Below are 26,220 nucleotides of genomic sequence, written 5' to 3'. Positions count from 1 at the left end.
TGACTTGGCAATATTATTTGCAGGGTTCGCTTTTACACTCGCAAACTCGCGAGCATAATTGAATCCGTTCTCAAGTAAAATTACATTACAAACTCGCTCGACGTGAGGGGGAGAGAATTACATTCTCCCTCTTGGAGCACCGTTACACAGCGTAAAGCATTATGGTTTCTTCTGTTACAGGACACACATTAACGTAATTAATTACGTTATGCAACAGCGAGGACGGGATCGCGCAAAAATGTAAAGAATATCGAAAAGTTTATTGCGTTCCAAGAAAATGGGTTTTCTTTAAAAAAAAAAAAGAAAGAGAAACTAACTTTTATTATAATTGCACGCGACAACATTTCACGTGTTAACAATATACCTTCTTCGATATTTCTTGGTGGAAGACAAAAAAAAGTTTACGATTAAAATGTACGTAATCGCAATTGAAACACAAATTTCCCGGACTTTTTTTCCCTTTCCGGTTCCGTTACACAGTCCGTTGTCACGGGCGAAAATTCGTTCCGACCATTATCCGAGTCGAGGATAATGTCGCTTTCGTCGCGGATTATCCGCTATTTGTCACTCGAAACAAAATCTCTCAATTTTCACGAGTCACCCCGTGGTTCCCTTGTCGTCTCGACCGGCCCTGGGCGTCGCGGGTCGATAAAGCCTCTCACGTCTCTCCACCGCTTCCAACATCGCGCGCGCCCCCGTCGTCGTGCTGCGATCTCCCTCACGTCGGCGTCCGGAGGGAATGAAAGAGAGAGAGATAGAGATAAAGAGAGAGAGAGAGTGAGAGTGAGAAAGAGAGTGACCGCCGATGTGCGGGGGGGGGATATGTTGGTGGTGGCGGCGGCGATGGTGGTGGTCGCGCGGGGGCGGGCCCCCGAGCAAGACGGAAGATCGCGCGGAGTTTCTGTCAGTGGCCTCTCGGACACGGAAGCGTTGTGGAAGCGGAGAACGTCCGCGAGAACGTTTTCGCGGGATCTCCCCCGCCTCTTGACGTCCCCCCGAAGCTGTGCCGCGCGTACGGAGATCCGCACACGGTAAATTGATCATCTCGTGTGGAGAACCCCGCGGCTCTGATTCTCTGTACATCCGCGAAATAATGTTTGCGCGGAAAGGCAGGAGAGACACGCAGTGTGAAAACCTTTTTAACTCCCCTGTTTTGCATCAATGACGACGACGACGACGACGACGATGACGACGACGTTCGCGTGCGCGTTCCACATGCTCGTTAACCCTTTTGCGAGACATCAAGTCGTCGTTCGATCGACGTCTTTCTTCTTCCGTCGAAAACACGCGTTTTTTTCCCGGAGAGAGTCGCGTTCGTCTTCGTTCCAAGTCTCGAACTTACATTGGGAGATTGTTCGATTTCTCTCAGAGATATTGTGTTCGAGACTTTACGGAGAGAGAGAACTTCACGTTCTCGTGACTCGAACACATGACACGGATTATACGGAGATGTCATTTCTGTCAAAGGATAGTTCGCGTACTTCTTGTTTACCGTACGTCTGTCAACTTTTCGTATTTCTCGCGCGTCACATGAGAGACCGCGGATTCTTTTTATCTTGAGACAATATGCCGGCATTAGTCGCGATTTAGTCAGTTTACTATCGGTGAATAGAAGGGGTAGATGTAAAGGGAAATGTGTGTGTGCGCGCGGAGTGACTTCTTTACGAAAGCTCGTTAGACGCTCCGCGCGGTTGTTCCGCCCGGGATAAATTAAATTCCGTTTCGCAGTTTCTTTCATTCAACGAAACTCTTTAATTAATCCGACGAAAGATGCTTGTTAGCGTGAAAAAAAAAAAAGAAAAACAAAACTCCGGGCAGATTATCTCGTATCTTTATTTTCAATCTTCAATTTTATTTTTAGTGGCTTTTCTCTCTCTCTGTCTTTCTCTAATTGTTGAAATTACGAACGTTTATGAATTAGAAACGAGACAATGTCTAATCAACATTCTAAACGAGTTTGCTGTAAATTGGCCTTGAGTAGTATCGCGGATGAAGACGCGCGTGAATACACAACCGCCGTGATTCTGAATATTTTGCGCGCTTTGGCGAACTTGAAAAGAGGAGATTTTAATTGAAGACGCGTTGTGTCCGGCCCCGTTGTGTTTCCTCATTACAAATCATCAACTGGCAAATTGCATTTTCCGCGGTTGCATTTTCTTCCGCGTGTTGTTTTTCTTCCGCGCTCATTGCATGTTTAACGGCGCGCGTTGATACACGAGTGTCATTTATTTATGTCGCTGACAATTACAAAAACACTGACGGACTAATGAAGTGGTAATTAATTAAAGACCGAATGGAATTAAAACGATAATGGTATTAAACGATTAATTAAACGACGCCACAAGCCGTGAATGAAAACCGAGGCTTCGTTTGCACGCTCGGACTTAGCGTATTATTATACATGTGGGTGTTTAATATCCTCATTGACACATTGATTGGCAACAATTTGTGTCGCGCTGAACAGAACCAAGTTCAAATTCTCGGATCCGATGTTAAACATGGTGGGACACACGACTCTGAAAGCAAACTGACGAGCGCTCTCGTTCTCTCTCTCTCTCTCTCTCTCTATCTCTTCTCTTTTGACTTCAAAACGCAGCTGAGACACGTGGGACAACGGTGTCAGCTGCGGTGTCAACACCTCATTTGCGTGGATTTATTCATAAAACTGGTTTTCCGAAACAAAAGTAGTAGTTTGTATAAAAAATATTTTTATGAAAAAACATGAGACGGCAATTGCTGACACGTGCAACAATATGACATTTATTGTAATGTGATTTTTGAAAAATTCGCAAATTCGCCGATTAAAAAATACAAAAAAAAAAAAAGAAACAACAAACCTGAGAGGTTTGTTGTTTCTTTTTTTTCTTTTTACGTATTTTTTTAATTCAGTCAGTTGTTTTACTCGTTGTCGATAGGGAGAGAAGGAAAGAGAGTCGAAGAAATGAAGTTTGATGTCGACAAACGACCGCGAACTTATTCAATTCGGACGGGTTATCGATTACCACAGCCGTTCGAAGATTCGTTCTCATCTCGTCTTCTCTCTCTCTCCCTGTGTGTCTCTCGACTTGCACCCGTTGACCTCGCGCGTCGAAGAACTTATTAAATGTCACGGGCGCGCGAAAACGGAGAACCGGAGGCCTCTCAGTCTCTCTCGGAAGTTGAATCCGCGCCGAGCGCGGATCGTGCGCGAATAATATCGACGCGAAACGACCGCCGAAACGAGATTGCGGTTTTATCGCAATCACGCGCGCTTACAAAAGATCGTTGCGTGTGTAACAACCACGTACGCGAGCGGTTTTTTTTTTATATCGGCGCTCGCGCGAGAGAGAAAACGATCTGAGAAATTTTTGTTCCGACGACCGAGCTAGAGAGAGAGAACAGAGTTCGTCGCGCAAAACGCTCACATATGTTAAAAAAGTTTCGAAACAAATTGTCGCTTCGCGTGGTGGTTTCTTGTTTTCGAAAAAAAAGTTAACAAAGTTTGAGAAATTAATTAATTTTCCATCTCTCTATCTGTGGGGAAGAGAAAATATGTCGCAAGGAGTTTTTTTTCTCTTCGTCGAGGTCGTCCCCTTGAAGATGGATATTTGTTAACCCGGCTAAGATTACGCGAGATCGTTAGGTCGACACGGATGCAATTTATAGAGAAGGTGGCTGTGGAACGATCTGTCATCAAACTCCTCTATGAAATATGCAACAACAAAGTTGCTCCTATTTTCGTCCCGGGGTTATCCGGCGCGGACTCATCCTGTGTGTCTCGTTCCGAGGGAAAACTTATAATTGAAATCGACCCCGAGATCCAAAGGGAAAACGAGAACTAATTCGGAACGAATAAGAGTGTCGATGCGAAGAAATCAGCGGGGGAGAGGAAAGGGGAGGATACGCGCGTTCGCGAAACGATCTCTGTATTTACAGTCTCTCGATTCTCGAGTGACCAGATGTATAACGCACAACGAGCATCAATCACGTCGTATCCGTACGTATCGATTAAAAAAAAAAAAAAAAAAAAAATTGAAGAGAGGAGAGAAATACTCGCCAGAAATTTCTACCTTTATTAACCACTTGCGAGAGTCGCGCGTTGCACACGCGCACACGCACACACACGCACAACGCGTGTAATATCAGTAACATGCAATTGCGTGGAAAAGTGTAGTTAGCAATGCGTGCTGAGGATCGATGCGTTTAGATTAAAGTGCGCGCGACATGTAGCGTGCGTCTTTCTATATCGATAATGCTGCTGCTCTCGCATTATATATCGATCTATATTCGCGCTCTCTCTCTCTCTTTCCATCAACCCTCTGACGCACATTTCACGGCTTTTGCTCTCCGCTAGCTCTTCTCCGGAAAATCTCCGGAATTTCTCTCTTCGTCGGTGACTCGTGCGTAAAAACGCAGTTGACGAAAGTAATATTCTTTCACGTGTGCGAGATATATATATATTTAATCTTTTAAAAGTTTAACGTAGACGCGTTTTTTTATTTCACGGGGATGAAAAATAAGAGTTAGAAAAGTGTGTCTGCGCCTTCTTGTCACATATTACGCAATATATTTCCCATTACCCCGCCGCAGCCTCGCGTCGTAATAACACACAACGCCCACAACGTTGTTGTATTTGCATTCATTGAGAAGAGCTGGTTGTATGTATTTCACCGAAATTTGCTTGTGAACGCGCGGAGCAAACTGGTTTCCAAGGACCCAAGGAGGTGATACCGCGCTGATGATTATGCGCCGCGGCGAAAATCCGCGACGCGCAGCCAAGTCTCGAGAGAGTTTAACTGTGTGTGAATGTGTAAATCGCGCGCGAGTTAAAGGGAGTGGTGCGCGCGTTCGCGCGCGCTTTGAGCGCGTTAGTCCCCCCATCGCGCATTATTAACTCTTTAATTTCGCGGAACAAAGACAAACGGACGTCCTCAAAGCGCCCAAAGCAGAATATGTACCTGCACAATAAGACACACAGCAATTTGTGCGCGAGATTCAACAAGCGATTGCGCGCTTCTACTATAACAAACAAAAGCCACGTTTGTTTGCGGCTAGAAAAAAAAAAATGAGAGACAATGCTGCAAATCTCGTTGTATAAAACTACGCAAAGTAAATTAATAGAAATACATACAAGTAAATTAATAAGATAATTAATATAAAACAAATATTTATTTAAACTTTTAACGTGTGTTTTCTCTCTTTGTAATTGTCACACACGTTTTAAATTTATTCTTGCACGTAAAAGATCTCAATCTTGTGCCACTATCCTGTAATTTATCTCATCCGATACTGGGTGTTCCTTCTCTCAAAATGGATTTCTCGATTTAGGCCACGCTCTCTCGCCTTCTCTCTCTCTCTCTCTCTCTTATTCCCAGTCGTACTCGAGACAGAGAAGTGCGAGTATATTGCTATTGTATATACACCCGTACATATACATTCATTGTACGTCACCTTTGTAACACAAATAACAATAACGATTTGCTGGAAAGCTCTTTAACGCCCGTGTCTTTTAAACGATGGATGGAAAGAAGCGAGCTTCCGGAGATCGCTTTAAAAAATCTTCACCTTTGTGTTTTTTATCAAAAAAAAAAAAAAAACACGCGCGTTAGACAAGACTGACCCGGTAGTGGCAAACAAAACTTGAAAGTAAAACCGATCAACACGGTTTATTTAAAGGGAGGGGAAGAGAAAAAAATATTGATTATACGATGCTACAGAAGCCATCTACGTCGTCGGGAAACACGTGGACATCGCGAAGTCGGGATATGTGTCGATCGGTCGATGTTGTTGGGGCTCATTAATCTATCGGCCGAAACATGCCCTCGGAATGCGGCGGACTGGTGCACTTCAAGAAGAGACTAAAGCCTCGCAAGCAACAGTCCCGGGAGCCAATTCGCGTCTTCGGGGGATAAGATGAGCAAGAGCGTGGAGTTACTCGCTGGATCGGAGGACAGTGAGCCAACACCTGCGAGTGAGTAACGAACGGAATTTCTGTTTTTTTTGTTTTTTTTTTTTATGACCTCAACACGCCGAAAGCAATTAGCGAGAATAATATCGATATTGTTATAAAATCGATTGGAAACAAATTTGATAATTACATCGAGTTTTATCGTCGTGTTTTTTTTTTATATTCAATTTTATATTACAATTTTTTTTTATATTTCACGTGTGACTCGAGTGTCGGAAAAACATTCGAAAAGGACTTTTCTTGTTCTCTTCCGTCGTTCTCAATAAAATTCCACGAAATGAATAAATTTATTTTCGCGACACTTCAAAAATGTTTCTGCCACGATAAACGAGCTATACGAGAGTCCGACGATCGTGGAAAAAAAAAAAAAACGATCGCGGCAATTTTTCTTCAACGAATAAAAGGTTATCGAATTTCTTATCCGTCTCTCCCCCGCGCGCCACGTGATGTTGATCCATGACGCGCAATATTCCCGGCTGTACGTCTATCGTTGGAGTACCAGGATTGGTTTCCGCAATACACATTAGGCGCGTTAAGATCATTTCCGGTGAGAACGAGAGACAAAATCCAATAAACGTCGAACGCATTTGCCTGATGCGAGTTCCTGGTCGTCATCCACGGCGCGTCCACGATCTCGCGCGCTACACACATTTCATGGATATTTCCGTGAAAAAAAAAGAAACCAACAAAATCGAACCGACTTTCGATTCTGCCGAAAAGAGTTTTCATTGAAACGTTCATCGGGGAATTGTTGACGCGAATAATTTCTCCCGAGTTGACGAGTAGTCGGAATGTAATAAAATAAATATATAACGACGGCGTTTAATTTTCCACTGAGAAAAATATGTTTATTAAGAAAGCAAATGTTGTCGTCACCTAGTCGGAAATTCGCGTCGACCGCTGTGACACGTTGATATTTCTGAAATATAATGGACAAAGCATGCCGAGACCTTTAATATATATATATATACATATATACATATATATATATATACACACACATATATATTCATATATTGCCGTGTTTAATAATACAGATGGATCGATATGCTTACACGATATGCGAATGCACATAAATGTAATTTCCTTGTTATTCTCCCGGAAGCACGTGTGCATTTCTCTTTACAACATGTTCATTCACGCGCCTCAAGTTCGCGCCTCTCCTCTCCTTCCCTCACTTCTCTCGATCTCTATCCCGCGGTCGCGGAATTCGGCCGAAATAAATCGATCTGTCGAAATTCGTTTTCTATAAATATACATCACACATACCGATCAGAGAAAATAAACTCTTTTGATTAAATCAAATAATTGCAGCAAACTGCAAACAAACAGTCCAGCCAGTTTGCCACGCGATTACATCTCTGTGATCCGTTGGGATTTATTGTGGCGTTTCATTTGGTTTTAAAGCATTTGCGCTAATTAAACGTATTAATTAACAAAACGTTACATTACGAAAATCTGTAAACGCTGATTTCGACTGAATGACAGCAATCTCTCGAGCAAGACGATTGAATTTTTACTTTTGATGTGAAATATCCGTGTTGTTCGTAAGAAAAACTTTTTTCTAATGGGAAACGTTAGAATTGCGGATTATTTTTGAAGATCTTTATCATTTCGAGCAGAGCGTGTTCACACAAGAGAGTCTCTTATCGACACAGTGAGGAATTTCTCTAATTTTAACACATGTATCTGTGATATTTGCACATTCTCTTTTAAGGACCCAGATTAACCGGTTTTTATTTGATCCTCGCGTTTTTTTTCACAAAAACACCATCCAACTAGTTTTTGTATGTTAACACAAAAATATCATCCAACTAGTTTTTGTATCGCAATCTATCCGCTCGGTGATTAAGGTACCTCCATCAAACAAAAAAAAAAAAAAAAACAGTTGCACTTTATAAAAATCAAAAGAGTCTCAGAGTATTTGCGTCTTTGCGCAACAACCTCGCGGAATCAGATTCTTTTCCTCGATTCTTGCAGGTAACACGTGCTCCCAGGAGAGATCCAGACTAAATCTGAACGGGAGCCGTCAGCTCTCGAAAAGCGCCACGGAGCTACGCGACAACCAGATCGTGAACAGCTCGTCGCCCTCGAGGCGGGGCGATGGATCCGGCGAGTCCGGCCATCATCGGCATCAACCGCGTCATCATCATCACGGCACGACGTCCGTGGCGCAGCGCACACACACGTTTTTCGCGACTCTGAAGAGTCGCTGGGCGCGCAGCAGAAGCAAGGAAAGAAAAAAATCCAAGGACACCAGCCAGGACACGACCTCTCTGAAGAATCCGGGCGTCGAGTCCGATTATGCCGCCGATTACTCGTCCGAGCACAGCAAAAGTTCTTCGGCCACTCAGAGCCCGGCCAGGCACTGCCTCAATCATCCGGGTGAGCGACTTTTTTTTTCACTTGCGGAAGTTTTACACGTTCTCAAGCTTTTAGCGCTGAAACAACCAGAGTTAAATGTGTACCTCGTCACATCCGTCAGTTTGTTAAAAAAAAAAAAAAGAAGAAAAGCTTTTACAAGATTTTTGTTCGCTATTTAATTTCTTTAATATTTAAACAATTAACAAGTTACAAAACTTTGTAATATTTCACACACTTGTTTTTTCTTTAAAACATTTTTTGTGAATAGATTTCTGTATTTCTAAAATCCGCGTTATTTTGTCGAGTTCGATTGTTACACATGGTGTTAGAACTGTCAGCGGGAAGATAGAGGTAGGACGTTTCAAACGGTTACATCGCGGGGAAAAAAAAATAATAGATGTGCATATATCACACAGAAGAAATAATATAAATTTATAACGGGGAAAGGAACAAGCGATTAAAATAAAAAATCGGTAACGCAATGCTTCTGGAAACGCTCTGATGACCCGGTTACAAAGTTTCGCACGTATACGTTACGTAGAACGTACGTATTACACATATCCGCCGCGATTCTCAATGCGCGGTTTGACTTTCAAATGTGAAACGTAAAGTTCGCGCGGGTGGAGTATATATACATTGTATTTTTCTTTGCTATTCAATCTGAACAAGTACGGAATAATTGCATAAATTTGAAGAAAAAGACAGACGGGCGTCGAGCGAGGTTTTTTTTTTTTTTTTATTGAAAAAAATCTGTAATGTAAGAGAAATATGTCTCTTTGACGCTTTCTGATTTCAAAAATACGCGCGTTCGAACAAAAGGTTTAAACGCGGATTGAAGTTTTTGCGAACAAAAAAAAAAGAAGATTTCCGGCGACACGACATACGCGCGCCGTGTTATGACACATTCGCTATGCATAGCGTTGTTAGACGGCGGTGAATTGGATCACCGCGCTGTCGCGCGTGCACAGACAATGCGGACGAAACACTAAGTGGCGCCTTCGCGTCGTTTTCAACAGTGTCTGATTAAACGTTAGTTCGCTCAAGAGTACGTCTCGAAAGCTTTTCATTCGATATATATATATTCCGCGTCTCATCGAGAAAATGTTTGTTCTTCAATAAAGAAACGAGAGAGAACAAACACAAGTTTTCTCTCACGCTGTGATGTTTACCTTCGTTTTAACGCGGTTTACGTATCTTTAATAATAAATTAAATATTTGTATATTTTTCATCAAAACATAAAAACAGCGCATTTACGCGCGTTTTATGTTTGCGAAAGAAATATTAGTTTGTGAAAACAAATATTGTCGTTGTGATATTATTCTTGGGACACACACGGCGGTTATAAATAAAATAAATTTTTCTTTTTGTTTCCGACACATTTCCTGACCTGCGAAGAAACGGTGTTTTAACATTCGGGTATCGACTTTCTTTTTGCTACGACGTAATCGTTTCTTCTTCGCGAGTCGTGTTACCTCGAGTAAAAGTTGAAGCACACTCGCGCAAAGTGACTATAACGTGTAGATGATTATGTTAGACCGTTGCGAGACTTAACCTGTTCAAAGTGTGTCTGGGTCAAGTGGGATGATGCGATTTCGCGGAGAGTATCGGAGGAAACGAGACGTGTTTGTCGAAAATTTAAGTCCGACGACTATTCGGAAGGAAGTTATCGTATTCTCAAGTGAAATCAATTGAGTTTATTGACACACACACAAACACACAAACACACACACACACACACACACACATTCTGCGAACTCGATAATCGATCCACCTTCGTCGACATTGCGTCGTGAGAATTAATATTCCCAATGGGAGAATACATTGTAAAATGCAAATTAGCAGCGCGTTCAAATGCACATGCTCTCGAATGCAAAACCAAGACCGCAATGAATTTCGATTATCGAAAATGTAGGAAATGTATATATATTTACGGGGATACAAATAATAACAATATATTAATATACATTAATTATTCAATTCGGGAAAATATATATTTACAGGAATAAATAATATATATATATATATATATATTAATGATATACGAACATATAACTGTGTGTATATAGCAATTTTTTAATGTACGTACGCGCGAATAAAATAAAATAGTCGACATTACAGGTGAGTCTTATTTACTCTTGATAAAAATGTAGTTTTGAATTTTTTTCAAGGAACTTTCAAGAATGGTTTCCATTGCTAAAAAAATAATCTGTGAAAAAGTTCACAGCCCGATCGAACAAAGAGCCCCTCTGGGCTCTTAACATTTGAAACAATTATTTAAATGCACAAAGAATCGATTTTACTTGATTATCTTCCAACTTGTTGATTATATCGAAAAACATGTTAAACAAAAGTTGCAGATCTGGGTCAGAAGTACATTTTATTGTCTACTATTTTTTTTTTTTGTACAACTAACGGTTTTCAAAAATCCAAAAAACGAAGAAATCACTTAATTCAATTACAACTCTTTGACGCTGAGACAACGTCTCTTGTATAAATTAATTAAAAATCACAAATACATTTAAAACAATTACTCAAAACAAATATTTAAATATTATAATTTTATATAATTTTTATATAAAAAATTTATAATTTGTATGAAATTATTTTTATATAACAATTTTTTTTTTACAAAAATTATTTGTCATGCGAACAATTATTTTTGTATTCGTTCGGCGTTGTCGAGCGTTTCTTCAATGCAATTATCGCGCTTTTAATACAGAGCCCGTAGATCTTCATTTCGAGCGTTTACGAACAAGGAATGTACCGGCGTGCAATTCATACGTAATGCCGAGCAAAGTCGATATCTATGCACGGCACGTTTATACGCCTCATTATATCGATTGATCCGAAATCCTCCAGCACAAAGTGTCCGTGCTGACGTGTTTCGCAACAGTTAGACAGATTAATCTAAAAGGCTTCTCGCGTGTATTTTCATCATTTATGATACAAGTGAGAGCGCGCGTGGCTCGTGTTTATAATATTTTCGAGAACTCATGCAATTGCATTTGATAAAAAACATATAACCTTTTACGACACTATCGACGTTTTTTTTTCTCCTCCATTTCTCCGATAACGGCTCGTGTTTGCGGCGAAATTGCGGATATCCAATCGCAAACGTGATTACCATGTTTGCCTCGGTTGCAAAGCCAACACTGATGGGGACACGTGCGTATTGGCGCGCCTTGAATCCACAGAATCTCCCTTGGCACGCGGCGGTCGGGAAAAAGTCGTGACCGTGCAGGAGGACAACCTCGGAAAATGCGGCGAAGGATTCTCCAAGGGATCCGTAACCTTTTTAAATCAGAAAGAAGCGAACGAGGACATCGTCATTCAGGATGGCGACGAGTTCCTTCAGGACGAGGCGACGCGAAAGAGGGAACAGGCGTTGCGACAACACGCCTTCTTCCAGCTTCGTTTGCATATAAGAAGGGGCACGAATCTCGTCGCGATGGACAGATGCGGTACGTGAAATCAAATTTCACAGATCTTTGTTTCTCACACAAACTATATTTTCTAAATATAAAAACGCATTATTTTTTAAACAATATACGATTCTCAATACGTATAAACGTGTTTTTAAAATCTTAATCCTAATCCTGTAAACTTTTTCTTTTACGTACATAATCTGCATAAACCCTGTAAACATTTATGTCTGACGCGATTTTTTTATTGAAAAAAACTCGTCGGTTGAAACTCGTCGCAAAAACTCTGTAAAAATTCATGGGGCTTTGTTCATTCTGTATTCAGGAAATAACGTTAGTTTTAATATGAATTTTTTTGATGTTTTAGATATTCTTCCACTGAATAATAAGATTTTATTATTTTCAAAAATCCCAATTATAATATCCGGAGTTTACAGAATTGGGATTGAATCAAGAAATATACATTTTTTTCACGTTAAAATTAACACGCATAGAAAATTCAGAGTTGAATAACAAATTCTAAAATCCACACAGAACGCCACTTCGCATCTATATAAACTGCTCACTTTTAATCCACCAATGGAATTTAAAAAATATTTATGTAAAATTTATATACGTAAAACGCATTAGTCGAGTAAAGTCGTAAAAGTGTTTAAAAGTGAAGAAATTTTTCATTTAAACTTATTGAACACGTGTTATCGCGTTTTATCGTCAATAAAATCAAATGTGCGGCAGTTCGAATCCATTTGTGAGATCGAAGTGCTTTCTATTCGGGTGATGCGCAACACATATAAAATATTACGACGCGCGGTTCGATGTGCTTCTTTGCTTGTTCGTTTCAGGCGCCAGCGATCCTTACGTGAAGGTGAAATGTTTAGGACGACTGCTGCACAAATCGCGCACCGTTCATCGCGACCTAAATCCGGTTTGGGATGAAAGTGTGACCTTGCCCATAGAAGATCCTTTTCAGCCGCTTACCATTAAGGTAATATTTCCTCGCCTCTCGGGGGTTTGAAAGACGACGATTTTAAGTGAATTGTTTGATCCCTTCTTCGGAATAAAAAAAAAATATTGCTTCGCAAAAAAGTGTTGTTCGCACCAAAACGGTTTCCGCAGGTTTTCGATTACGACTGGGGTCTGCAGGATGATTTCATGGGAGCCGCTCAGTTGGATCTCACGCAACTCGATCTCGGACACCCGCAGGATATAACGTTGGAACTCAAGGATTCGGCCAGACCGAAGCAGCATTTGGGCGAAATCTTCTTGACGGCTACCCTTTGGCCGAAGAATCAACACGATAAGGAGCAGGTACTTATCTACCGATAACATTTACGTTCTCGTCTCATTTTCTTGTTTACTTTCGGTCTCAATCTCGCGTGATAACGTGATCGATCGCGCGCAAATTCTTTTGCAAATCAATGCTCGAGGAAGGTATAGCGCCGTCAAAAGTGTTCATTTAACGGATCTTCGTGTGAGGAGTCAAATCGAAAGGATCCGCGACGGACGATAATACATAACAATAAAGCGATCACGACGTCGATCGGCGAAGAGATGGATGTGCGCGTCTCGTGTGCGTATATTTATAGCGTGTACGCGAAGAATCGGGAAACTGGGTTGTGAGGGAAGTAAACGCGCGCCCGTATCGACTTGTCGTTGAAAGTGGAGTGCAAGGCCTGTGGCCCGTATTGGTGGTGGCCCTTATCGCGGCGCAGCTCTCCCACTTTACGCGTTTAACTATAAAACTCCCGCGTCATCCTCCCCCTCCGCGAGAAATAAATTAAGTGAGCACTTGGACGAGGAGGGAAAAGGAGAGAGGATCGTTCATTATATACGTTATGCGTCGCGCGCGTTTTAAATCAAATTTGCGAATTAATACTGATTTACGGTGATGGCCTGTGCCGCGGCACTTATCACCGTTGAAAACGGGTTTGTGCCCGTTTTTATTTCGAGAAAACCGCGCCGTCGTCGGGTCGGTATTTACGTATTTTGCAAGCGCTGATGAAACTAAGCTCCCGAAAAAAAAAAAAAAAAACTATCGTTTAATTTCCCGACCAGCGCGACTCAGAATTATTTCGCTCCGATATCACAGTTGAAGTTTTTTATCTTTTAAATATTTAAAAAATATATTCTCTTTAAACATTTTATACCTCGTGCGTCTCTAAATGCTGTGTACGTAAGATTTTTCTAATTTCGAACTTTTTAAGTAATACTTCTTCGAGCATCCGGAACTTTTAAACGGACGGAGAAGAGAATTGTGAATATTTTATTGAACTTTTGCCGGATTTATTTGTGAATAATTTCCGCGCATCGAGCTATATTGTCTTTCTTGAGCTTCATTCCTCCTTTATGTCTCTTTGTGAGACGAAAAACAGCAGATCGCGTTGCGTGCTCGCGGCAACGTGTGTATACGTACACACGTCTCAATGCTTATCGACGGCGCGCGTTTATTTCCCGGTATGAATAGAGCGAGAGAGGGAAAGGAAATAGCCGGTAACAGCGTGGTTTTGCCAGTTGCCAACGAGGTTCAATTACGTTTAGACGACGACGTTAGTCTTCCTCCGCGCAATACGTATCGCGAAACGCGATAAAGTACATCGCGACGCTTTATCAGCGCGCAACGTCCGATTCGAGACGACAGCATTACCGGTACGGAGAGTTTATCGCTCGTTAAGTAACAAGTTTCGTCGTTAGATAAGAAGGAGTAGGAAGGCTTTCTGTCGGTCGGTACCGCAGGTGTGTTCGCACGCACGTGATCGAGCGTTATCCGACTTTATTTTTTCAACATGACTCATCGGTCATGCTAATCAACGATATCGTGCGTATTTATATTGTGCAACATACCGTGTGACGAGTTGTTACACGAAGGTGTGAATAATCTTGGGTTTGCACTTTGGGCTTTTTTTTTTTTGCGAGCAAGTGGACCCGCGAGTCAGTGCGCGCGTATGAACGTCACATTTCGCAAGCGTTATCGCTCTCTCGAGCAACTGTCATCAGACAACGTCGTTAGTGCGTCAAGTGTGAAGAGATCAGAGTGCGCGGTGCGTAGAAAAAAATTCGTTGGTCGAATTGTTAGTTTGTACAAGTGTGACGTTAGTGTACGCGTCATATAATATTTATATATTCCGATGTGTATTGTGTATTTCTTCTTTTCCGCACAGATGTTTATTTTTGAAATCTGTGTAGCTTTGTATACGGATTGAGAAACATTTAGTAAAATATTGTTATGTTTTATATAGAATTTTTAATCAAATAATAAATTAAGCTTCTAGGAAGAAATACGAATAAAAAAAAAAAAAAAACGACTTAAGAGCTGCGATCTACGGATGGTAGTTTGAATATAATTGGAGACAAAAACACTTTTTTTTTCTCAACGGAACGTTTCGCTAAATTTTGTTTTTTTTTCATCATCATCAACCGATCTATAACAACGGATCAAATATAAAGTTTTTAATGTTTTAGAATAAGAAGAATGAGACCCATTTGTAAGCGAACAAATTAAAAATGTTATATTAAGTAATAATCTAACGAAGTAATAATCTAACGCGCGTTTACTTATTGTTTTTTTTTTTTAATATCTTTCAATTTACGAAAACAAGCTGTTTTTAATAATAACTTAAATGAGCTCGTTTAAGAGATAAATAAAGATATTAAGGCCAATTTACATGATGTTCGTGTGTGCGAGCGTCGGTTTATTATCAAACGACGTGAATGTCGTTTGATAATAAATTTTTACTAAATTTAAAAAAAAGAACGCGAACAAAAATTCATTACACATCACTGTTTCAGAATGGAATATTCAATATAGAGGAAAAAACAGAATTATTAAGGTTTCTCAGTAGCGTGTGGGTTGACTCATCGCGTTGTTGAATGGCGACTTGTTCATTACTGCCACATTGTGCAATTTCATTCAACGACCGAAGTTCTTTTCATGCAAAACATTTTTCACGGTATAATTAAATACGGCGACAAGTTAAGTAACGCACGTGAACCAAAAAAAAAAAAAAAAACAGAACGAAATCTCTGATCTCACGTCGGGAGGATTTTTCTGTTCGCGATTACGCGAGTTCGTCAGCGTTGGGAAGGATGCGATTCGGTCGGAAGACGATAGCGACGCGACCTTGATCCGGGAAGCTCGTAAGAGGAGTGCCGACAAAAATAGAGCGGACGGTTTTCTTTTTGAATCGATGCCACGGCGAGAGACGTGTGATCGACGAAAGACACGCGGAATTTACACCACGTGGTCGAGTTGAAACGACGAAGATTCGCATCGAGAGGATGAACATCGCAACCGAAATAGAGTCTTCGTCCGAGCGAAACGTCACCGTTGGGCTCGACGTTAAGCCCGGAATCGAAGTTGCTTCGGACATTGATGTCACGTCCGACAAAAAGGTTGTCGTTTCATCGAAGACGTTGAACGTCGCGTCTGAAGTCGACATCGCTCCGTCCGACGACGTTCGCGTAATGTCCATTAGCGCGGATGTGACATCCAGCGAGGCGAAATTAATGTTCGCCGATAAATCATCCGATATCAGCGCGCCGCCGAGAAAATTGCGTCGAAAACCGCACGTGGATCAACGATGTCGCTCCGTCGCGACGGTGGATCGTCTGTCGAGACGGGAATTCGAGGAGAACGTCGAGATGTGGAGGGACGCTGATGAAGGGAGCGCCGATCGTATCTCCGAATCGAGTCGCGAGAATATTCAGCGGGAGGAAGACTCGCGAGAATCGAGTTCGGCGACGAAGAGCGGCGAGAGATCGAAAAGAATCGTCGAGGAAACGTCCGCGATCGAGGAAACGCGGACGAAAACGACGGGAGGAGAACTCGCGGACGGATCGATTTTCGAAAAAACGAAGAACGAAGACTCGAGCGGCGCGGAAGGAGAAGACGAAAAAGCGAAGTTGGATCGAACGTCGGCGATAACAGGAGTTCGGAAGGCCGAACAAGTGGCCGAAGGATCCTTCGCCGAAAGCAGAAGCGGCCTCGCGAGCAAGAGGAAGAAGGGGAAGAGTTTGTTAAGAAGTTCGCTCGAGCGAAAAGTGGGGACGGTCGAGAGGATGTTGGAGGACCACGTCGAGCGGATCTTGGAGGAAAACGTGGAGAAGCATCCGTGGCTGCAGCCGATCGAATCGTGGATAGCCGATCGTTACAAACCCACCCCCGGTTACACCCTGACGCACTGTCAACAAGACGCCGATCGGGACGCGATGCCGACGTACGATTTCAAATTCACGGCGGCGACGAGCGAGAACGAAGAGCCGAAGATCGAGAGTAGAGTGCCGATGGACGATCGAGAAGCGGAGAATCGGGAGCCGAGAATCGAGAGAAAAGTGATCGAACATCTGCGAAAACTGCGGAATCGAGCCGGTTCTCCGAAACCGAATCGTTTCGAACCGACCGCGCAGCTGAAAAAGCAAGAGGATGTGTCCTCGGGCGCGGAAATTGTGAAAGAAGACGCAAACGTGCCGATCGATCCCGGCGTTTTGGAAGTGAAGGAGGTCAAACGTTATGATCTTTTGGATAAACTGAAAGATAACGTCAAAGAGAAGATGGAGGATATTCACAGGGTAGAGAAAATAAAAAATATATATAAAATATATAATTCTTTTACAAGTAACTCTTATCGAAATAAATGTTTATTATTTTTTTCGTCGATGATTGTGATTTGTGTTACGGAAAACAAATTGTGTCTTCGCCTCGCGAGGTTTAATAAATTTATTTCGATATGATATACGAACATTTTTTTACAAACGGGGAAAGAGCAACGCAATAAAATAATAAATCGGAATTAACGCGGAAATTTATTTTCCGCCAATTATATTATATATATATATTTTTTTTTTCTCACGAAGACTTTCCCGACAACACGAAAAGGACTTTGATTAATTTCCGAGTTTAAATACCCGAGGTCTCTTGTCGCCAATTTCCGATAATTGCACAGGCTGCGAAGATAATATAGTCCTGTGCATCGGCTTTTGTAACGATAATTTTATTTAGCGTCCCATTTCTACAACGTTGCAGTATTTCCAGAAGACCAATCGATTGGCGGACGTGAATAGACGATTGAAATCGCAAATATGGAGTTCGGTGGTGACGATTGTTCTCGTGGAGGCGAAGAATCTGTTACCGATGGATATAGACGGCTTATCGGATCCTTATGTAAAATTTCGGTGAGTCTCGCATTTTTTTCGTTCCGAATAATCGTTTCGAATTTTTTTACGCTTAAAGTTTCGCTTTTGTGAAATCGCGCGTCGCACAGAATTTTTTTTTTTTTTTTTTTTCAAATTTACTATTCCCCGTCGTAAATCCACGCGTTGTGCACTTTGACGTTAATGCGACAAAAGAATTCGAGAAATATTGTAACAGAGACCCTCATCATTTTCTCTCGAACGGCAGAAGTTCTGCCAATAAAAACCGGAACGCCAACGTCTCACTTTGCAGCCTCGGCACGGAAAAGTACAAGTCGAAAGTCGTTAACAAGACCCTGAATCCAGTCTGGCTGGAACAGTTCGATCTCCATCTCTACGAGGATCCGTATCTCGGACAGGAATTGGAGGTGACGGTCTGGGACCGGGACAAGAGTCACCAGGACGATCTGATGGGCAAGACGATGATCGATCTGGCGACCCTCGAGCGCGAGACCACGCATCGGTTGTGGCGCGAGCTCGAGGACGGGTCCGGAAGTATCTTCTTGTTGCTGACGATAAGCGGCACCACGGCCAGCGAGACGATCAGCGATTTGACCGCGCACGAGGAAAACCCGATGGAGCGCACACAGTTGGTTCAGCGATACGCCGTTGTCAACACTCTGCAGAGGATACGCGACGTGGGTCACCTGACGGTGAAGGTATGTAATTAAAGATTGCGGAAATTCTTTTGACGACGCGCAACAATTTCGTTAAAATTCATTTGTAGGAAACGTGGGACGAGAGAGTGTTGGCAGAACTTTTTTCGCTACTCGCAACCAAATAGGAGAAATTCTTCAAATGCACAAGAGAGACTGGGAGAGTGGGGAAGTTAAGACGAAAGTTATTCAGTTGTTGTTTCATTTAGTTTTCACAATGAGTGATCAAGAAATTTATTTTCCTCGATAACAGATCTAATCGAAGAAGGATTTTTCCTACTTGGTTGCGCGTAGCGAGTGTTAGTTAGATTGATATATTGTATACCAAGTCGTATTAATTTGTCTGTTTAATTAGCGTTAATTGTTAATGTGCTAATGTACTGGGGTGCTAACTTTCTTAGAGCCTGTTGAGGCGCTTTGAAGAAGAACGATAATAATTAATATACGGGGTGTATTCTGAAAAAAAAAAAAGAAGTTTTTTAGTCATCATCAACTTCGTCAACTTTTAACGCAGGTGTATCGCGCCCAAGGTCTCGCGGCTGCTGATCTCGGCGGTAAAAGCGATCCCTTCTGCGTGCTGGAGCTCGTGAACTCGAGGCTGCAAACGCAGACGGAATACAAGACTCTCTCGCCGAACTGGCAGAAGATCTTCACTTTGTGAGTTTCTTTTTCCTTTCAAAACGCAACTTGATTCTTACGTCGGTGGCATTTGTTTCTAACGATGTTTCTATTGTTTTTCAAGCAACGTGAAGGACATCAACTCCGTCCTGGAGGTGACGGTGTACGACGAGGACCGGGATCACAAGGTGGAGTTTCTCGGAAAGGTGGCGATACCGTTGCTGAAGATTCGCAACGGCGAGAAACGATGGTACGCGCTGAAGGACAAGAAGCTGAGAGGCCGCGCGAAGGGCAACTGTCCCCAGATTCTTCTCGAGATGACCGTGGTGTGGAATATATTCCGAGCGTGCGTAAGAACGCTCAATCCGAAGGAGAAGAAGTACATGGAGCCGGAGGTGAAGTTCAAGAGACAGGTCTTTCTGCGAAACGTGCTCAGACTGAAGGCCATCATCGTCATATTCATCGACATCGGGAAATATGTACAGTGAGTGGCATTGTGTTGAAGAACATCGCGTTTTTCTGGCGATAACAATAGCACAAGTATACCTCGTACAAAGAAAATGTGTGTAATCCTATAAAAAAAAAAAAAAGAAAAATAAGATACTGCTTTTTTTTTTTATAGAAATTTCATGCAATCTCCTTGGCTACTTTTCGGCTAGAAAACACAACTTGTGTGAAGTAAAATATAGATCTAGTTTTCTTAAATTTTCTCGTCGTAACTGTTTGTAATACTATTTTTCGCTTCTTTTCTACGGTTAGGAGCTGCTGGGAGTGGGAGAGCAAGATGAGGAGCATCGTCGCCCTCGTCATTTTTATTCTAGGATGCTATTACTTCGAACCCTACATGATACCGGGCGTGGCGTTACTTATTCTCGTCAAGTATTACCTGGTACGTCATTCCGTTTATCTGGTACGTCAATATATGTTTATTATTGTATCGATTAATCTCTTCCAAGTTTTAATCCCGCGCCGTCGTTGTGAGAACCCGTATCCAGAATTGTATTGTTTTTTTCATTTTCCGAACACATATCACCACACGATAAGAAAAACAGTTCTAGGATCGATTGGAGGAAAAACTTATAAATTTTTTTATCCGCAGTATTTCTTTTAACTGCTAAATCTATAGCTTTTAAGTCATCAGGTTTTTGCTGATTGCCAATGCAAGGGATTAAAACTCGAGCCAGCACGACCTTACGGATCCTTAGAAGATTTAATTGATTTCTGCATAAACGCTTACTACTACAACGGAATTGTCTCAGACGTAAGTAGCAACAACGTTACCAGTGGTACAACGCAGTTTAAAAACAAAAACAAAAAAAAACAACAACAACAATATATTAACACAAATATATTAACATTTCCTTTCAAATACTCAACAATTAATTTGGATAATGAAATTTACAGCCAAAAAAAAATGACTTGTATCGCCGAGACGCGGCTTACATCTGGGACAGTCGCCTGTTACTACTTTAACTCTATTACTCTAAATCTCTCTTTGTGTCTCTTTAGTCTTTATTCTTCGCTCCTTCTATTTGCCTTTCGCAGATCCACTGGCCATAAGTATGTACATATATACAGTGACTCGTTATATAATTATTATTATTGTCATTCCCGACGAATGAGGCATACGCTTTCTCTGAACAATCATGCGCTTGTTAATCGTTTTTGTGTTTTTCTTTTCAAACTCTCTCGTGTGTATGTATGGGATGTAACGTGGTGAACGAAAACTTCTTTAATTAATTAATTCTGTCAATGAAAATAATTTCTTGATTTTTCATTAAGAAAACCGAACGCGAAACAAAAAAAAAACTGTACAGTTTTCGCTTTCGTCTGAAATCCATTCTTCTAATGCGCCCATCTTGCGTACATTTTTTAACTCTCCCGCATCTAGACGCAACTCTTTGACGCTCGCTTTGTTTTCTTTTCTGGCGATGCTGCATGTCGTATTTCTTTGCTACCTGTCAGCTTAGCGGCGAGAGGAGCGGGTTCAATCATTGGATTTGCGGGCAGGTCGCTGCGATGACGGGCGCACCTTTGATTTACGCGACTTCGCAGTTTCAAGATCACGGACCCGATATCGGATCCGACGACTGTCCGCCGACGCCGGGCGACGACGATGACGATGAAGACGACAAAGATAAGGTAACTGTCATCGGGTTTTTTTCCACACAAGCAGGAGCCTGTCTAGATTACTCGGTTACACGGAGGTAATTTCTTACGAAAGGATATTTTGTCGTGTTTTTTTTTTTTTTTTTTTTATAAAATAAACTAAACCATTGTTTTGAATTTGTTTTACTACAAAGACACGATAAAGAGAAGCGTAGAAAATGTGTTTTATTGGACTGAGAAAAATCGTCGTGAAAAACAATTCTTTTTAAATGTTCCCGACGACACGCGCGCGCGATAGTACGGTTCTGTGTTGGACTCGTACAATCGTCATAAATTATTATAAATTGACGCTGCATAGATAACGATGAATACACAAAGAGGCAATAAACGTTTTCACTTATTATTTATCTATCGGAGAAAGACTCGGCGTTGCACTCAATAAATTTGCGCATCGCGACCTTCGACCTTTGTGCAAATTTATCAACGCGGATCGGTGTCTCTCTTGTGTCAGAGTAATAAGCTCAAGTGTTAAGAATTACGCGCCACCGCAGACTGTTTTGTGCACCTCGTTACGCTTCGCGTTCATGACAATGTCAACACGGTATATATATCCGGATAAAGATGTTATCTTTACTTTACCGAGTAGCCACGTGTTTTTGTCATGCAAATTTAATTACGGCGTTGCGCGGTTTTTTTTGTACTAAATAATTTTATTTAGATTTACGTAAAATTCATTCGGCGAAACGCAGAAATCCAACTAACAGTCGGAAGACACATTAATTTTTTTTTCTTGTCATTAATTTTCACCCGAGTTCTTCATTGGAGGTTGTTTTTTTTGTTTTTCTATGAGGTGTTCTTGGAAACTTTTCTCTGCAATTCTGTTCTGTTTCTGTTTCTGTATTTTACAATCTCTCTGTATATATATTCTGTATAATCTCTAAAAAAATGTTATGTTACATTTACATGTATGTATGTTATATATATATTTATTATTTATTTATATTATTATTTATTATTATTTATATATTGTATTATTATTTATTATTTATTTATATTATTATTTATTATTATTTATATATTGTATTATTATTTATTATTTATTTATATTATTATTTATTATTATTTATATATTGTATTATTATTTATTATTTATTTATATTATGTATTTAAATTATTTTATTTATATTATATTAAAATGAATTTTTTTTTACATATATACATATATTAGGAATTTAAAATTTCTATGTTGGAAATCACATCGCGACTGTGTTCTCTCAGGAAGAAAAGAAGAGCCTGAAGGAGCGTCTGCAGGCGATACAGGAAGTGACGCAGACAGTGCAGAACTCGATCGGCTACCTGGCCAGTCTGTGCGAGAAGGTGAAAAATCTCTTCAACTTCACGATACCCTATCTGAGCTACCTGGCAATGATCCTGACGATTCTCGGAGCGATCGTGCTCTACTTCATTCCCGTCCGGTATCTGATACTCGCCTGGGGAGTCAATAAGTTCTCTAGAAAAATCTTCAGGCCTCACTCCGTGCCCAACAACGAGCTTCTCGATCTTATATCCAGAGTGCCTGACGACGAAGAACTGCTTAATTATAGGTGGGCATTAATCTCGACGTGAATAACGAAAAATCTCGTTTATATCATCGCGAGATTAATCGAATTCTTTCGCTTATTATAGATGTAGAAAAACGAACGTGCGTATGTCGCGGGAAACTCAAGTATAAATGCGTGGTTCTCGCACAGCCGTGCGTCTTCAGTTTCCTAACATTTAAAAGATAAACACACACACACACACACACAGCTCTGGATCTCTGTTTTACATATTCTAATTATAACAATCTACTCTTTCGTATGATCTAAAAAATATATAGTATGTATATAAATGTGTATGTGTATAATAATTTGTTAACACATTAATGCATTAACTTTTCGCACTGAAACGAGTCCAACTCGTCGTAAGCTTTTTACGCAATAACGAGAGCCGCACTTGTCAGAAAGTTTTAAGTAATAAAATAGTTTAACTAACAAGAATATATATATATATATAAAATAAATTAATATAACGATTTTATACAGGTAGACGAATAAGAGAATTTAAGTGTTAAGGTTGTTGTTCGCATAAAAATGACAGAGATAGCGATGGCATGTCTGGACGTGATTGCTTGCAAATAAATTGCAAGTGAAAGAAGTTAAATTAAAGCAAGTGTGATAATTTTAATTAGTGCAGCGGCGATCTTCATAAATTATCATATCAGTAAAGTTCGTTGTTTTGTGTCGCTTGGCGCTTTTGAGTTCGCGAAGGAGAGAACGCGACAGGGGATTCTTCAACGTCATTTCCTCTGTCCTTTTACAGAGAACTGAAACCCATGCCGACGGCGGATTGCGAGAAGGGCGGCGGCAGCGGCAGCGGCGGGAGCGGCGGCGGCAGCGGCGGCGGCGGCAGTCCGAGCACGAGCGCGACGCGGAGAGAGCAAAGGAAGAGGCACAAAGTGGCGTAGCAGAATCTCCCGCGGCGGCGGCGGCAGTCCGAGCACGAGCGCGACGCGGAGAGAGCAAAGGAAGAGGCACAAAGTGGCGTAGCAGAATCTCCCGCGGCCGGAAGTCGCGGGTCCACGGTCGTCCAGCATCCTGAAATCGGTCCTGCTGCGCCGGAAACTGCGACAGCGAAAGGGATCAGCGGAAAACACGGATGTGATCGACATAGACTGAACACTCTTTCATTTTCTATCCCCACCACCTGCGTCGCGAAACCTTGAATCGAGCGTCAGTCGTTTGGCGAGGATGTTTCGCGTGAAAACGTCGGTGTTCGCCTCGAAGGAGAGGCAAGAAAAAAAATATAATAAATTATCATCTCGATAATACTATATACATATATATATATACGGAAAAAAACGTCAATGTGAGAAAAAGCGTGTAAAGAAGAGAAGGAAAGGCAGAAATCAGAGAGAGATATGCGAATTGCAATCTTGAAAGTAAATGAAAAAAAAAAGAAGGAGGGCCGCGTTTCGAGCATATCAAAAAGAGAGCGAGGAACGTGTGTTCTTTTAGAAATTCATTAGTTAACAAATTGACAAATTAATGAAGAATAGATATTTAAACAAAATGCGAGATTGCTTCCCTTGAGAGGAACGCTCGTCGATCGTTTCGTCCATCGATGTCGTTATAGTTAGCAGTTTTAGAGGTCGTTATTAAAATAGAGAGAGAGAGAGAGAGAGAGATCGGAAATATAGTAAGATGTAAAAAGTGCAAGTTAATTAAAAAAAAAACAAACAAACAAACAAACAAACAAAACAAAACAAAATATTTTCCAGGACAATTTAACTTTTAGAAGTCGCGCGAAAATTGGGCGCAACCGAATCTTGCGAAAAAAAAGAACATTGCAGATATTTTCAGATCCGAATGTTCCGCCATGCTTTTCTTATGTTGTTTCGGGATTTTTTTTTCTCGAACTGTCGTCGCGCGTTGAGAATGTCGTTGAAATTTTGACAATTGCAACGTGGCACTTGTGATTAATCATTTTTCCGTACGAACGTGAGAGAGGGGCAGTTTGCAGGTTTTTTTTATTAATAAGAAACGCACGGCGAAACTTCCGCATTGACTCAATACATTCGCGCATGCGGTTGTGCGAAATCGCATACGCACGCTTTGCATAACTACTGCACGTTGCGCGCTGCGATTCCCTTCCAAAGCGTCTGACGTTATTTAAGTCTTCGTTCCAAAACGCACAGTTTTATGTGTTGATTAGATGAAAGAAAAAAAAAAAAAAAAAACAAAGAAAGAAACAAAAAGAGAAAAAGAGAGCGCAAATGTGAAATTATTTTATACCGGTATTTGTGTGTTGCTGAAATGCAAAAATTGCGGTGCTTGCGCGTGAAAAAACAAAAAAGCCGAGGTGATTGCCTTTTTTAAAAAACCGGAAATCGTCCAGCGGCGCGTGCGTTTGCACAACGACCGATTTCGTTCTCTTGGATTTCCAGATTAAGTGTTTTTTTTTTTTTTTTTTTTCTAAACAATCCGCTCTTAATAAACGAAGACACGCGAACGCACTTCGCGTGAGCGGAAAACTTTCTTAGCGCGCGCGGGGGGGGGGGGGAGAAAGAAACAAGTTCGATGTCCTGTTCGCGATTTTATTCGAGCGTTCGACGCGATTATACAACCGCCGCGCCGTGACATTTTCTGTTCGCCGCGCGCGCTTTTTCGCTCTCTCTCTTCCTCCCAGAGATATCAAACCGTCGTTTCGATCGCGTAAAACTGTCGCGTAATCTAAAAAACGTTGAATGTACACGCGGCGCACACGTGAAGTGACAACCTGCTTTCGTTGTCGCAATTCAATTCGAAGCGCGAACGCGAAGAAGAACTTCACTTTCGTCGATCGTCTCGAGTTTGTATTTTGTTTGTTTTCAATGGAGAAAACGTGCGTTACTGGCTGTGTTAAAAAATGTATGTTAAAGAAACATTCCATAGCTATCTCCATTCTCTGTGCAAAAAACTACCGATTTGAGACGGTTCGGGAAAATGAGCTTTTTTCGAAAATACGATCCGGTGAAAATCGCATCGAGAGAGAGAGAGTGTTTTTTTACTTCTCACACTTCTTATTTTTTTTGACATTAGAAACAATCAGAGAGTTGAATATACGTTTATCACATGTCCGTGTCAGTTTGAACAATTTATTAATCTTATTTTTAATTTCTTTAATATTAAAAATAATTAATTAATAACAAAAAAGAGCTTTTAGAAAGACTTTTAATATTTTGTATTTTTTTTCTTGTTCGCAAACTTCCGTCGCGTTTGAATTTATACTGTGTATTCTTTCCACTTCAGCAGTGCTCTGCGCCAAACGATTACCGAGCGCGATTATGGATGCTTGGTTTTCGAACATTGTTACATCTCAAACGTTTTTCTTCCAGTA

The 26,220-nt window shown here is 41.2% G+C and overlaps 1 protein-coding gene across 1 annotated transcript; it reads left to right on the top strand.

The window, feature by feature from the left end:
* Nucleotides 1–920: 920 nt before the first annotated feature.
* LOC109858546 (multiple C2 and transmembrane domain-containing protein 1) lies at nt 921–23,722 on the top strand (the record flags this gene model as incomplete). The annotated part of the gene is made up of 15 exons (XM_020435921.1): nt 921–1,031; nt 5,697–5,950; nt 7,928–8,332; nt 11,507–11,773; nt 12,577–12,719; nt 12,851–13,042; nt 17,754–17,902; nt 18,174–18,579; nt 19,091–19,233; nt 19,319–19,678; nt 19,954–20,104; nt 20,336–20,455; nt 21,160–21,336; nt 22,582–22,907; nt 23,665–23,722. Coding segments are annotated over exons 2-15 (2,955 nt in total), but the record flags the coding sequence as incomplete, so codon positions are not given.
* Between the last annotated feature and the right edge of the window lie 2,498 nt (nt 23,723–26,220).

The sequence above is a fragment of the Pseudomyrmex gracilis genome, unplaced genomic scaffold (genome assembly GCF_002006095.1).
Source record: "Pseudomyrmex gracilis isolate BER0280 unplaced genomic scaffold, ASM200609v1 scaffold_212, whole genome shotgun sequence".
In the NCBI taxonomy this organism is placed as follows: domain Eukaryota; kingdom Metazoa; phylum Arthropoda; class Insecta; order Hymenoptera; family Formicidae; genus Pseudomyrmex; species Pseudomyrmex gracilis.
This window is presented reverse-complemented; position numbering and strand designations above follow the sequence as displayed.